The 13,153-nt window shown below is 35.7% G+C and overlaps 1 protein-coding gene across 2 annotated transcripts in view; it reads right to left on the reverse strand.

Annotated features, from left to right (window-relative positions):
* Window positions 1-1,761: 1,761 nt before the first annotated feature.
* The window catches only part of LOC149847412 (TOM1-like protein 3), a 39,771-nt gene continuing 28,379 nt past the window's right edge, over window positions 1,762-13,153 (reverse strand). For both annotated transcript variants that reach the window (XM_089997013.1, XM_089997014.1), the window contains 5 exons: window positions 7,451-7,605; window positions 5,379-5,460; window positions 3,070-3,155; window positions 2,799-2,984; window positions 1,762-2,542 (listed from right to left, as the gene is read on the reverse strand). In XM_089997013.1, coding sequence (XP_089853139.1) covers window positions 1,888-2,542; window positions 2,799-2,984; window positions 3,070-3,155; window positions 5,379-5,460; window positions 7,451-7,605 — 1,164 coding nt within the window. In that variant the 3' untranslated portion in view covers window positions 1,762-1,887. The remainder of the gene's footprint in view (window positions 2,543-2,798; window positions 2,985-3,069; window positions 3,156-5,378; window positions 5,461-7,450; window positions 7,606-13,153) is intronic.

Below are 13,153 nucleotides of genomic sequence, written 5' to 3' on the forward strand. Positions count from 1 at the left end.
AGAGAATTTGACAACTTAATCTTTGCTACTAGTACATCGGAATATGAAAGTTACATGAATACATTTTGGTATGCTAAAGAAAAAAAATCATGAATATACGTAGTAATTAACACCAAATAGGAATGGAAAACGAATAGCACAAAATAGGAGACTAGAATGTCCATACATGAAAAGCCCACTAACTGATGCCTCTAGGGTCGACCAAAGAACAAGAGATGCAATTAATGGTACCACTGATCACGTGCTTTAGAGAAGCACAGATTGAATTGAACATCTTACGCTTGATTTGCCCCCTCCTTAGTCCATTCCTCTTCCCAATTGTCTTTGCTTCTCCCTTGCCTGATGGTGTTGAGGCTTCCCTTTTGCCCATTATAGATTGCAAACAAGAGAAGAATATGTAATTGTTGTCATGAGCATACACCTTTAAAGATTAGGGGAGGGCACTTTGTTATATATAGGTGTTTCATATTGGCTCCTAAGTGGGAAATGTCACTTTCGCTTGCCTAATCATCTTTCGAAAGCATTTTGTTAAGAGCAGAAATAGCGAGCAGCAACACTCAACATGTCACTGTCTCGTGACTAAACGTGATCTGACTTTCTTTTTCTTCAAGTCTCCCACTTACACTCCATTCTCACGTACTGTGATGAAATCCCCATAGAAATTGTCACATGTATTTATCTAGCAATACCATTGGAAAGTAAATTCCCAATGAGAAAACAAAAAAGAAGGTATACTTGTGACGTGTCTGCAGGTTTTTTAAAAGATCAACGGTCCAGAATTCAGATGACACAGAAATAATTTAATCTTCTTAAGCATCAGTGAGTATAACATGAAATATTTGAGAAGTCCAAAAAGTGTAAGAGAGAGGACTGTTCAGTTCAGTTACTAGTTTGATAACATTTAAATTTTATCTCTTTCTCACTCATCTTTCAACTCATTATATTCTCTTTTTTGGAACTTATTGTCATTGTCCAAAAAGGATAATAGACAGATCAATGTTGACAAGGCTGGTAAGCAATTAGACAATTTGTACAAAAAACTTCGAAGATTCAATCACTATTTGAAAGAATAAATTCTCTTGAAATTTTGAAGCACAAAATGTCATGCATTTATGCTCTCTCTCTCTCTGTTTGTGTGGTGCGCATACGTGATTCCCTATAGCACCTTCCTAATGAAGAAACAAAGTTTCTGTTGCATGCGTGCATGTGCATGCATAGGTGGGTGTTTGTGTGAATGTGCCTGCGTGCATGTGTGTGTGTGTTGTGTATTTTAAGTCCTAGAGCCCCTTCCTAATAGGCAAAGTTTATGTTGCAGAGGAAGAGGTGTGCACGTGTGTGCGTACATGAGAGCATACGTGCATGCACGCCTAATACCAAAATGCCATATTGCTTCTTTTCAAGTTAAATTTCATGGCAAATTCAAATCAACTTATGCCCTGCGTGATTCAAGTAACTTGGTAGCACTTCACCAAATCCTGAACAGGCCAAAATTCTAAATATTACGGATTCCAATTGAACTCAAGTCTTAACCCAAGTCGGAGGCACTATGTAGATGTCATCACTGTCTGTGGTTTATTGAAGCGTCCTTAGAATCCAGCAGTGCACTACTTGTGTAAACTGTTCCTTGTAACTACAAAACAAGATTCACTTCAGGAGATTATTCATAAAATTTTCACAGCAATGTCATTCATAATTATAACTATACAAGCAAACACATTAGTTACGTATGAAAGCAACGAACTCATGGACATCATAACCATACACCACAAAACAAAGGTCCTTTTTTTGTTATATATATAAAAACAAATTCATAAGTGTCTGTTATAATGAACTCATCAATGCAAAAAGCAACAAGCAAACTATAGTAATCAAACAGCTGAACCAGCATCAAGATGATCTAGGACTCCTAGATTTTGAAGAAGAAGAGGATTTAGCCTTGGCAAAATCAACCAGATCTTTGAACAGACTGTCTTCAGGCTTGGCTTGCTTGGATGGTGTTGATGATTCCTGTGCGCCTGAGGGATTTAGTGACAGATTCTGGGTTTTTCCTACTAATCCAGCACTAGAAAATTCTGAACCATTATGTTTCTGATGCTGTTCAAAGAACTGCTGTCTCTGACTATGTTTTGAAGGCGGTGGCGGTATGCACACAGATGGTACCTCCCTTGAAACAGCTGGAAGCTTCTCATTGGCTTTCGAGTTCAACTGAGGTTCATTACTGGCCCATGGATTCACGAATGAAGAATCTGTGCCTGCTTCAGTCCCTTGAGATGGAGAAGAAGATAGAAATGGTGTTGGTGGGGATTGTGGGCCCAACTTGGGATTGGTGCTGGACGAAGGTGGGCATGGAGCAAGCTGCTGGGGTTGTGTCACTTCTGGTGCTTCATATTTGTGCATATCACCACTGAGATAATCGACGGCACTAGCACCAGGTATATTCACCTTATGAGATGGAGGTGGAGGCAACAGTGGGCTGATCTTTTTAGGCTCATTTTTTGCATTGGCAGACCTACTCTGTCCTTGTGCATTGTCTCTTGATGACCTGAAATAGCCATATTAACAGGCTTTGAAATGGTTTTGCAGATCAGACAAAGACGCTAATTATAAAATATAAGCAAGAAAGGGAGAACTGTCCAAACAAGTGACACAATTCAGGAGAAATGAGTACACGCTTATCAACCCACTAGCATCAAAGGTACATTGACCAAGGTATTCGACCTGAGCCACTGCAGTGGGTTTGCTTGCCTTGTATGGAGAATCATGAGCTTAGTTGTTGTGTTTCTGTGTACTGATATTACCTATGTGACAGCTGGGCAAAATCATCGTCAGACTCCTCTTCCTCATGGCCAACATTAACAGGAGAGACAAAAGTTTTTGGTGCTTTCAGTCCACTAGGAGTCCCACTTGCAATCTCATCATGCTTGGATAGCACACGCTGCAACTCATCATTCAACATTAAGCCACAACCCAGCAGTTCCTCGTCTCTGCCAGAATATCATGTTTTTGTGTCAATCACCAAGAATTTTAATATATTGTTATCAGAGCCAACATGACAGAGATTATCCCTACGATGTGCTGTTTACAAGAATCATGACACGCTTTTGGTAATTACGACACTGTTCAACAAGATCAACGATCACTTCTTGTTTTACTCCCTGCACGTGGAGGAACAAATAAATTAGCACCAGGACATGACATAAAACCAGTGCCTGAGATAAATGACCAGGTGACAAATGGTATCTCATTCCAATTTTTCACATTATGAATGGAAAAAATACTAAAGGAGAAAACTAGTTGAACTTGACTAAAGAGTACATTTGTTTTCTCCTTTAGTATCCTGGACAGGTTTATCCAGAGACTGGAAACGACCATGACTTTCCTAGTACCATGTCTAAACAGAAAAATGCTGAAAATAGTGGTGAAAAAAGTCAAAGCAGGGCTTGCATAAGCAATATTAACTTGTAAGCACACACAAACACGCATACACATATTGAACAAATAAACCTAGGTTAGTTAGTCCAATATGTGATTAATCTGTGGTGTCTTAGAAAGAGACTCGTGAAATTTTTTCCAGCTGCAAGTAGTTATTGATCATTAAACACAACTGTGCATTGATAATGACCTCCAAAGCTTCTGTAGGATATACTAAATTGACCAAACTTGGCAAGGAGAATTAACATCAGGCTATAAAAGGAATGGAGTAAACCTTCAGATCCAATAGAAGACAACTTTAAGAACAAAGCATAGTAGATAAGACAACCTAAAGAGACAGATATGGTACATGTGATTCCACCAGTGTTATAAAAAATGTGCCTTGAGGCGCAAAAGGCATGCCTCGCCTTGAGGCGCGGCCCTCTGTGCCTCAAGGCGCAAAAAAAAAATTACAACAAGATTTCTGAGACATAATCAACAAAGTTTTTGTAGGTTAATCTCATATATTTTTCAGTTATTTCAGTTATGTAATAAGTTTCTTATTATATTACTATATTTTAACTTTTTTGGATAATCTCGTATATTTTCCAGTTATTTCAGTCATGTAATTAGTTTCTTAATATATTTTAACTTTTGTTGGTTAATCTCATATATTTTTCAGTTATATAATCAGTTTTTTAGTTACTTTTATATGTTAATCTCATATTTTTTAGAATAATCTCATATATTTGAACTTTTGTAGGTTAATCTCATATATTTTTCAGTTATTTAAGTTATGTAATCAGTTTCTTAGTATATTTTAACTTTTGTTGGTTAATCTCATATATTTTCCAGTTATGTAATCAGTTTTTAGTTACTTTTATATGTTAATCTCAAATTTTTTAGAATAATCTCATATATTTTAACTTTTGTAGGTTAATCTTATATATTTTCCAGTTATGTAATCAGTTTCTTAGTATATTTTAACTTTTTTTGGTTAATCTCATATATTTTCCAGTTATGTAATCAGTTTATTAGTTACTTTTATATGTTAATCTCATATTTTTTAGAATAATCTCATATATTTTAACTTTTGTAGGTTAATCTCATATATTTTCCAGTTATTTCAGTTATGTAATCAGTTTCTTAGTATATTTTAACTTTTTTTGGTTAATCTCATATATTTTTCAGTTATATAATCAGTTTTTAGTTACTTTTATATGTTAATCTCATATTTTTTAGTACTTATTTGAGATTTTCTATTTCTCATTGGTTGTTATTTCATCAATAAAGTATTTCTTTATTTATTTGTATTTTTAGATATTTTTTTATAATTTTTTTAAAGTTTTCAAAAAAAAATTTAGGCTTACACTTTACGCCTCGCCTTGGTTTTTGGTGGAGCGCCTCACTACGCCTCAACGCTTTTCACAACACTGGATTCCACAAATGTGAAGAAAAAACCAAAAACAACACTAAAAAAGATGTTTTTTTGTTCAATACATAATGATTTCTCCAAATCTAGTGGACATTGTGCAAATCCCTAATAGACATTATTCAAATTCTATAATATTGACTTCAACAATAACTTCAAATATGTGTTCATACTAAATAGCCTGTATCCAGAGTATGAATGAAAAGACTTTAATCACCAATGACCTCAAGAGTGATCAACTAATACCAGGAATCTTTTTGAGAAGAGGACAAAGGAAACTGCTACCTCAATACAACAGGGAAACAATCAGATTGATTGTGCACAAATCACAGGTTCTTAAGTAAATCCCGAATAACACTTAGGATTTCCATGTGGAGAAATGACAATTTGAAATCACTGAATAGAAGTTTTCTACTAATTGGATAGCATGCTACGAATAAAAAGTTGCAGGAACTAGTAATACCGTTATCTAAGTCAGTAATGACCAACAGAGAATTGGCTTATGTGTTCAAGAGGCTCAACAGCCAATACCTACCTCAGAATTATGAGGATCCAATACAGTGAGCATCTCCATTAATACATCAGCAATTCCTTTCGCATTTTGAATCTCTGCCAAGCTGCATTATGATACAATGACAAGATAGTCAAATGCACGCAGGCTTCAAGAAAGCCTCCTCGAAAGAAGAAAGTGTCAACATATTATGTTAAAAGGAGACAACTTCATGTAGGATAACAACAATTTAACTATGGCACAAACAGAAGGAATTGGACTAATATTAAGATGCAAAAGGTACTAAGATTTCAAAAGTGCTATACTACATTTGAGAGTCATGAAAACTCACAAATATCAAGATGAAATGCATAAAAGATATATGCCTTAAAAGGGATTTATGGCTAAAAATATTGTCTAATGCCAAACTTTTTTATTTTTCAAATGACATCACTACATTCAGTATGGCATGTCAGAAGAATTCAATTTATATGGGCACAATCTTTTTAGAAGGCTGAAACCAGATGATTTTTGGAAATAAACATATTCACTACCTATTTAGCCAGTCGTCCTCTTTTGCTACAACGATGGCCACTCACCTCCGTTGTTGAGCCCCCGTACCGCATAAACTTTTGGCACGAATACCAAGGCGCAAACGAACCTCATTCGCAAGTGCTACTCACCTTGCCAAACGAACACACATTCTTGGAGGGAAAATCCTTATGCATATTTTTGGGATTTTCCATATCTTGCAAAACTTCACATAGGAATTTTACAATATTAAAATATTCATGTGTATGCAAAAAAATATATGAGAAATAATATATATATACCATATTAAAAATACATGAAATTATGTGCAAAAATGCATATGTATCAAAGTACGTAAAATATTGTTTGCATGCATATTCAATGTTGTTTTACGTGCAAAATTCGCGTGCATCTTAATTTAGTAAATATTTTACGTACAAGTTTGCATGCATGATAATTAAGTATGATTTTACGTACAATCTTGGCATGCATGATTAATTTAATAAAAAATTTATGTATTTAAGTTGAAAATGAATAATAAACATATTTACTACCATATTTAGTGCATGTACATGTGTACTTAAGTACAAAACAAGTTATACAAACCAATTCATATTTGTTTGGAACACGACAAGAATTTTAATATCCAACATGTCCATTCATAACAGACTAAAAGTGACCAACTTTATGAATATTAATTAATCAATGTGAGTCCTACTACCATTTTATGTAATGTCAGTTCATAAACCACGGCTTTGCACCAACCTAAATTTTGTATTTCATAACAAACAAGACAAACAGGAACCTTTTGCTTCATAAATATAAAAGGTGTGATTATATCCATATATTGATTCAACACATCCTTCAGACAGATACTGCTGGTACTCCAGCTGAAGGAAACACCAGTCTCGATCTATTACAAAATTTGCTTGGATCATTTCATTGATTTCTAAAGTGATACTTATAAATGATATAGGGTGGATGTGATGGCTGGACCAGTAGATTCCACCCTATATCATTTATAAGTATCACTTTAAAAATCCAAATAGGAAACAAAATGAAAAACTGAGAACATCAAGTACATTTGTCTCATGTCCAATGTACAGCATGATTTATGTTGCCTCCTGAGTTTATATTTATTGTTCACTTTTGTGCAAGAAATTATCAACATATGTGAATCTGATGGAACAATTAAGTAACCAATTTTGGTTTTTCTTAGTCTTTTGACTCAAGATGTGCTTTTAATGCTTATTACACAGTGAAAGATATCAATCCAACTCTCATCGATAGGACAGATAAACGGAATCAAGCTGGCTCCTTTGAAACATAGGCAGAAGACAAGTAGGGAAAGAAATGAAAAAAGAATAATTAGATCCATATTATTAAGTACATGCCGATTTGACAAGGTTTCACATAATGTCTATTTAACACAGAAAAGGTTACATAAGAAAACATACTTAAAAAACTAAATTACAGAACAAGTTTTAGTCTAAACAACCAGAGAGTAAGAAAAAGAGGCACACTTTGCAAAGTTCTCAAGGCATTTGATGAGTCTCTATGTATACCATATCAGTAAAGCATGGTACCTGAGATCAGAAGCATCTGAAGGCAAAGATGCCAAAATAGTTGAATCTTCGTATCTTGATGCATGAGATGAACTTGGTACTATAGACTGCGACTGGGGAGGAGTAAATAGAGATACTGCATTCTCTACTCGTGGTGGAAAATCTACTCCAGCATTCTGTAATTTAAAAAAAAACATCCTTCAACATACTTTGGTTGGAACTGTAAGAAATTTCAACCAATGACAAATATCTCCGAGGATTTAAATTTATCTTTCCAAAATTTTAAAGATATCTAGGTTTCATCAATGAAATGTTTTAAAACAACTTCATGGAGATATTCAAGAATTTGAGTTTGTCACATGATTTGTAAATCTTGGACTAATATCACAATGTTCTAAAGATAATCACGAGATTATTCCAAGACCAAAACTCAAAAAAATGTAGGAACATGTTTGAATTTATTTTCCCATAAATCTTCTCTTTATTTTTTGCTAGATTTTCCTACAGGACCGAATAATTTTTATCATGCATATTTTACTCATATTTTTATATACTTTAATGCATGATCTTGTGCATACTCAATGTTTAAATGCCCATGTTTAGTTGATTTTGATGTGTTTTCATGCAGGAAAGTTTCATTTCGAATTTCATCGAAATCGGAGTTAAAATAAGCAATTTGGAGCAATTTGATGGCCTTTGGATCAAACCCTGAAAAACAGATCGGGTAAAATTTTAATCTCCAGATTTGACCCACCTATGTTTTAGAAATAGTTTAGTTTCCAACATGGTTTTTAGAAATAATGTTTTAGTTGAGGCATTTTGAAAATTATTGAATTTGGGAGTTCTTTTTAGAAAATTTCTAAAAGTTCTCTTCTAACCCTAAACTCCCATTATAAAAAGGAGTTTAAGAGGAAAAATGGACATTTTTCCTCCTTGGGATTCATGCCTCCCTCTCCCCTTGCCTCTTCTCTTTCTCCTAGCCGTCCCCCCCCCACCTCTTCTTCGCTTTTCTCTTTCTTCTTCTTATTCTTCTTCTTCTTCCAACGGACAGCTAGTTTGGGTTCTTCTCATGATTGAAGATCGACTCCGGAGGTGCGTGACAAGCCACAACGTAGAGGAAAGGCCGTTCTTCTTCTCCCCAATCCGTCAAAGGTAAACCACGAGTGAGTCTCTTCTCCCTTCTTTCTTTAGTTTAGGTTTGCATGCATATAGTTTAGTTTTATTTGTGTAAAGATTTGATTTTTAAAACCAGCAGCTAGAGCAGCCGATCGGCCCAACCCAAGCTGTCGGCCATACCCGTCCAGTCACAAACGGTCGACCAGACCTGTTTGCATGATTTTTTTTTAGTTAGTTGTAGAGATCGATTGTTAGTTTTGTTACTTTTTATTTATATATTAGGTTAGCATCTTAATTAGTGATACACATGTTAGGATAAAGTTTTTACAAAAACTTCATGCGAGTTTGATATTACAAATCTAGTTTGTGCATATTTCATAACACCGAAACCGAGTTTCATGTGTTCTATGAAATCCAATTTTTTGCAAAACCGTGACCTATTCTTTTCCCAATTAAAGTCATTTCTTTTCTTAAATTTAGTCGTAGCAATCTACTATATTTAGATTCTTTTCAATTATTGTTTTAGTGGGACTAATCGTAACTAGAATAGATAGTCTAGTTTGCCTTTGTTTTTGTGTTGGTTTTGAGTTTTGCAGGTGGGTTGTGAGCTTATTGATTTTAGGTAAAATGCGACAGCGGTAGACATATCAAGGTCGTACAGACGAAGACCTGCTATTTTTATTTTTTAGCGCATTAAGCCAATTATTTATTATAGGTTCTATTAATTTTTATTTTTGCTCGAAGATTTGTAATAGGATTAATTGCACATTGGTTTATTTTTTAGGCAATAAGGAGTGTGTTTTGTTTGGAGTACAAAGTTTTAACCCGTTCCCTGAGTTCGACTTGTACTTCACCACTAGTGTGAGCCGGTTATTTATAATTTGGTGCATGGTTTACACTGACAAATTTTTATTGAAAATATATTTTGAAAATACTTTTAAGAAAAGTTGCATCAAATTTTGGCGTCGTTGCCTGAGAACGGCAATTTAAGACTAAGTATTTACTTTATTGCCTCTATTTCACGTATATTTAGGACTGCTAGTTTGCTTTCGCAATTTTTTTAGCATTGCCTAGTTTATTTTCTGTTGATATTTAAGATTGTTTAGTTTGCTTTGGTTCATTACTTAGGATTGTTAGAACCACGTTGAGTGCAAATCATAGAGCCAGTTTAATTTTCCTGCCCAGCCTACCTACTAGGGTACCATTTTAGGTAACCGAGTATGTAGTTTGTTTTCAAGCTCTATACTTGCACTTGGGTGGTGGTGGTTGTTTATTTTGTTACTTTCTTGCTTGCTTCGTAGTGCAGCTTGATTGCGATTTCACGCTAGTGTAGGTAAAAAGCCCTAAGACAAGTATTGCAGTGGTGTATGCAAGGGCAACGCTCTTCAGGCCCTGAACTTGTTGATCCTGTCGATAACCCCGAATTAATCCTCAGGAGATCCCGTAGAGCCAGACCTATTGTAATATCACGTATTTTCATACTTAGTCATTTTCAGGTTTTTCGAACCTCGATTTTTAACCGATGCTTTTGAGTCTGGGCTTGGCCCAGGTCTCATCAACTAGGTCTAAATGAGTAATTTAAAATGTAAGAAAGAATTTGATTTTCGACCTTTAAATTCAAGCGAAATTCGAGCAAAATTTAGGTTATTTTTAAGCAAAATTCAAAATTTATATTCATGTGATATACTGTTGGATGCGTCTCGGAATGCCGAGCGCAACGATATGTTACTTTTCCAAATTTGAGTTCCGGTTGCCCCAAAAATCGCATTTTTATGAAAAAAGGAGCAGTTTGTCGATTTGGATCCAAAGTTGGATCGGATTGGATTCAATGCTTATGATCCGAATTAATATGGATTTGGACCTTATCCGAGACCCATATTAATCTGGATTTGGTCCAGTCCAAAATTTATTTGGATTTTTGAAAATGAATTTGGATCTTGGATCTGGATCCAAATTCAAATCCATACCCAACAATTTCATAGCTTTAAATTCATTTAGGAGCTTTAAATTTGAGTTAATTAAGGTTAAAAAGCCTCCATAGTTAATTTAGCTATTTATGAAAACTTTTAGATAATTAATAATTATTTAATAATTAATAATTAATTAATTCCCTTTAATTCCGAATTTTTATTTTTGGGATGTTTAGGACTTCTTAAAGGAGTCATTTTTCATACCTAAGAAGGCTACAATGGTTTTTAGAAAGACTTTTTAAAAAAAATTGAAAACTTTCAAAAAGTCAAACTTAAGAGTTTTGAAAAATTAGGAAGGGTGAGAGGGAGTTTCCTCAAAAGAGGAAACCCTCCTTCTCCAACCCATCTAGAGAGGGCTGGAGAAGGGAGGGGGCGTCACCCCCTCTCTTGCCTACTTAAGATCAAGAAAAAAAAAAGAGAAAGGAAGAAAGAGAAGGAAAAGAGAAAGGGGAAGAGAGAAAGGAGAGAAAGGAGAGAGGAGAGGAAAAAGAGAGAAAGAAGAAAGAGCCCTCTTCTCCAGCCATCCAATTTTTTTTTACATCAATCCATCTTTTCTCCTCGATTCACGCAAAGGTACGGGTTTCTCTCTTGTTCCGAATGAGATAAGGAACATGAATTCAATTTCCATGCGATGTTTTAGTAGGGGTCCATGAGAAAGAGTAAACCTGAATGAGTACTCTAAGATCCATGGTGAAAACTAATGGATTTTCATTTCTTTCAAAATTTATTTTTAGGACACACACACACACACATATATATATATATATATATATATATATATATATATATATATATATATATATATATATATATATATATATATATATATATATATATATGTGTGTGTGTGTGTGTGTGTGTGTGTGTTGGATGAGCCACCGATCTACGGTGTTTGTGCTTCCAAAGTAAATTCCTTGAGCAAGTTTAATTCCATGTTATGTTAGAAATTGTGTTGCTGGAATCAATTAAATGGAATGCATTATGTCTACATATTCAGTTTACTCTTTGAAAACATGTGAAGTCTTGAATGTAAAAATTTGTATGGGTTTTCTCCATGGTTGCCAGTTGAGGAAGCGGGAGCGGGAAGCGATACGGGAAGCGGGAAGCGAGGCACTTTCAAAATTTTAGGAAGCGGGGAAGCGTGGGACCACTTAGGACTGATTCGGGAAGTGTCTCGGAAGCGACCCAGGACGCGTCTCGGAAGCGAGGGGGAAGCGAAAAAAATAAAAATAAAAAATAAAAAATACAAAAAAATTGAAAAAAACAAGGGAAGCGAGGGGGAAGCGTGGGGGAAGCGAGGGGGAAGCGTGATGGGAAACACGTTTCCCATTAAAGGGAAGCGCGTCCCCCATTAAAGGGAAACGCGTCCCCCATTAAAGGGAAGCGCGCTTCCCAAAAAAGGGGGATGCTTCCCCCCACGCTTCGAAAGCCAACGTTTCGCGCTTCGGGGAAGCGCGCTTCCCCTTTTAGCTAGGCGCTTCCGGTAACCCTGGTTTTCTCTCTTGAATCAAGTGAGAAATTGATTATAGATCGGATTCCATGCAATATTTTGATGAAAATCCATGGAGAACGTGTAAATATGGATGTTTACACTAAAATACATGGAGGAGGATTCATGGATCCTCTTCCATGATTCTTTTAATCTTCTCTCAAATAAATTTCTGTATATGGTATCTTATTGCTAAAACAGAATTTGATTTCATTTTAAAGATGGCATTTATGCACTTATTTCATAGAAGATTTGATTCCTACGTTTGTGCCCAATATATATACAAATGATGTTGGATGCATATATGGTTATTATGAAAGAAAAATCTGTATAAGCATGTATATTTTTCATAAGTTTGCATAAGCATGTCACGTACCAATGCATACTTGATTTTGATCATGATATGAATGTATATATGCCAAGCATGTGTTTTGGCTTACGAATATGTGCAACTACAAAGGTATACATATTCTTGAATGTAGGTATTCACATTCATGTTTATTTTTGATGCAGGGCAGGATGGACCCAGGCCATACCCCAAGACCCGTGACCCGGATCCAGTTCCATCAAGAAGAAGATCCGGATCTCGTCTCGGGTCCATGGCTGGACCCGAGACCCGGATCCGCCAGCTGACCATTTAAAACCCTCTCCTAGGGTTTTACGAAAAAGAAGAAGAAGATTGATTCCTTGGCAGCAGCCTTTTTTTTGTTCCAGCATTTTTTTTACTTTCTTTACCTATTGTCTGATTCCTTTGCATTGTTTGCTATGTTCATTTATTGTTCAACACTGTTATTCGTTCATTAAAGTTCTCTATTTCAATAAAAGGAGGTTTAACACAGTCACCATCATTTTGGGTGACTGTTTCTCTTATTTCTGACCATTGTTGAACGTGAGAGTCACATTTCCTAATCCAGCCAGTAGATACGTTGCAGCCGCTGCATCAGAGTGGTATCAAAGCCTGCGCCTATCCCCTCGTTCGCAAGATGGCTTCGGAGGTGAGGGGCGATCCGGTGACGGTGATCGAGCAAGAGGATGTCGGCAACGCAGATCCGATGTTGCGGATGATGGAGATGATGACGAAGATGCAGGAAAATGTGTTGCGTATCAGCCGGGACGTGGCAAGCATATCACGACGACTTGATGGGGTCG

This window comes from Nuphar pumila, chromosome 2 (assembly GCF_984573655.1).
Source record: "Nuphar pumila chromosome 2, dmNupPumi1.hap1.1, whole genome shotgun sequence".
NCBI classification, from domain to species: Eukaryota; Viridiplantae; Streptophyta; class Magnoliopsida; order Nymphaeales; family Nymphaeaceae; genus Nuphar; species Nuphar pumila.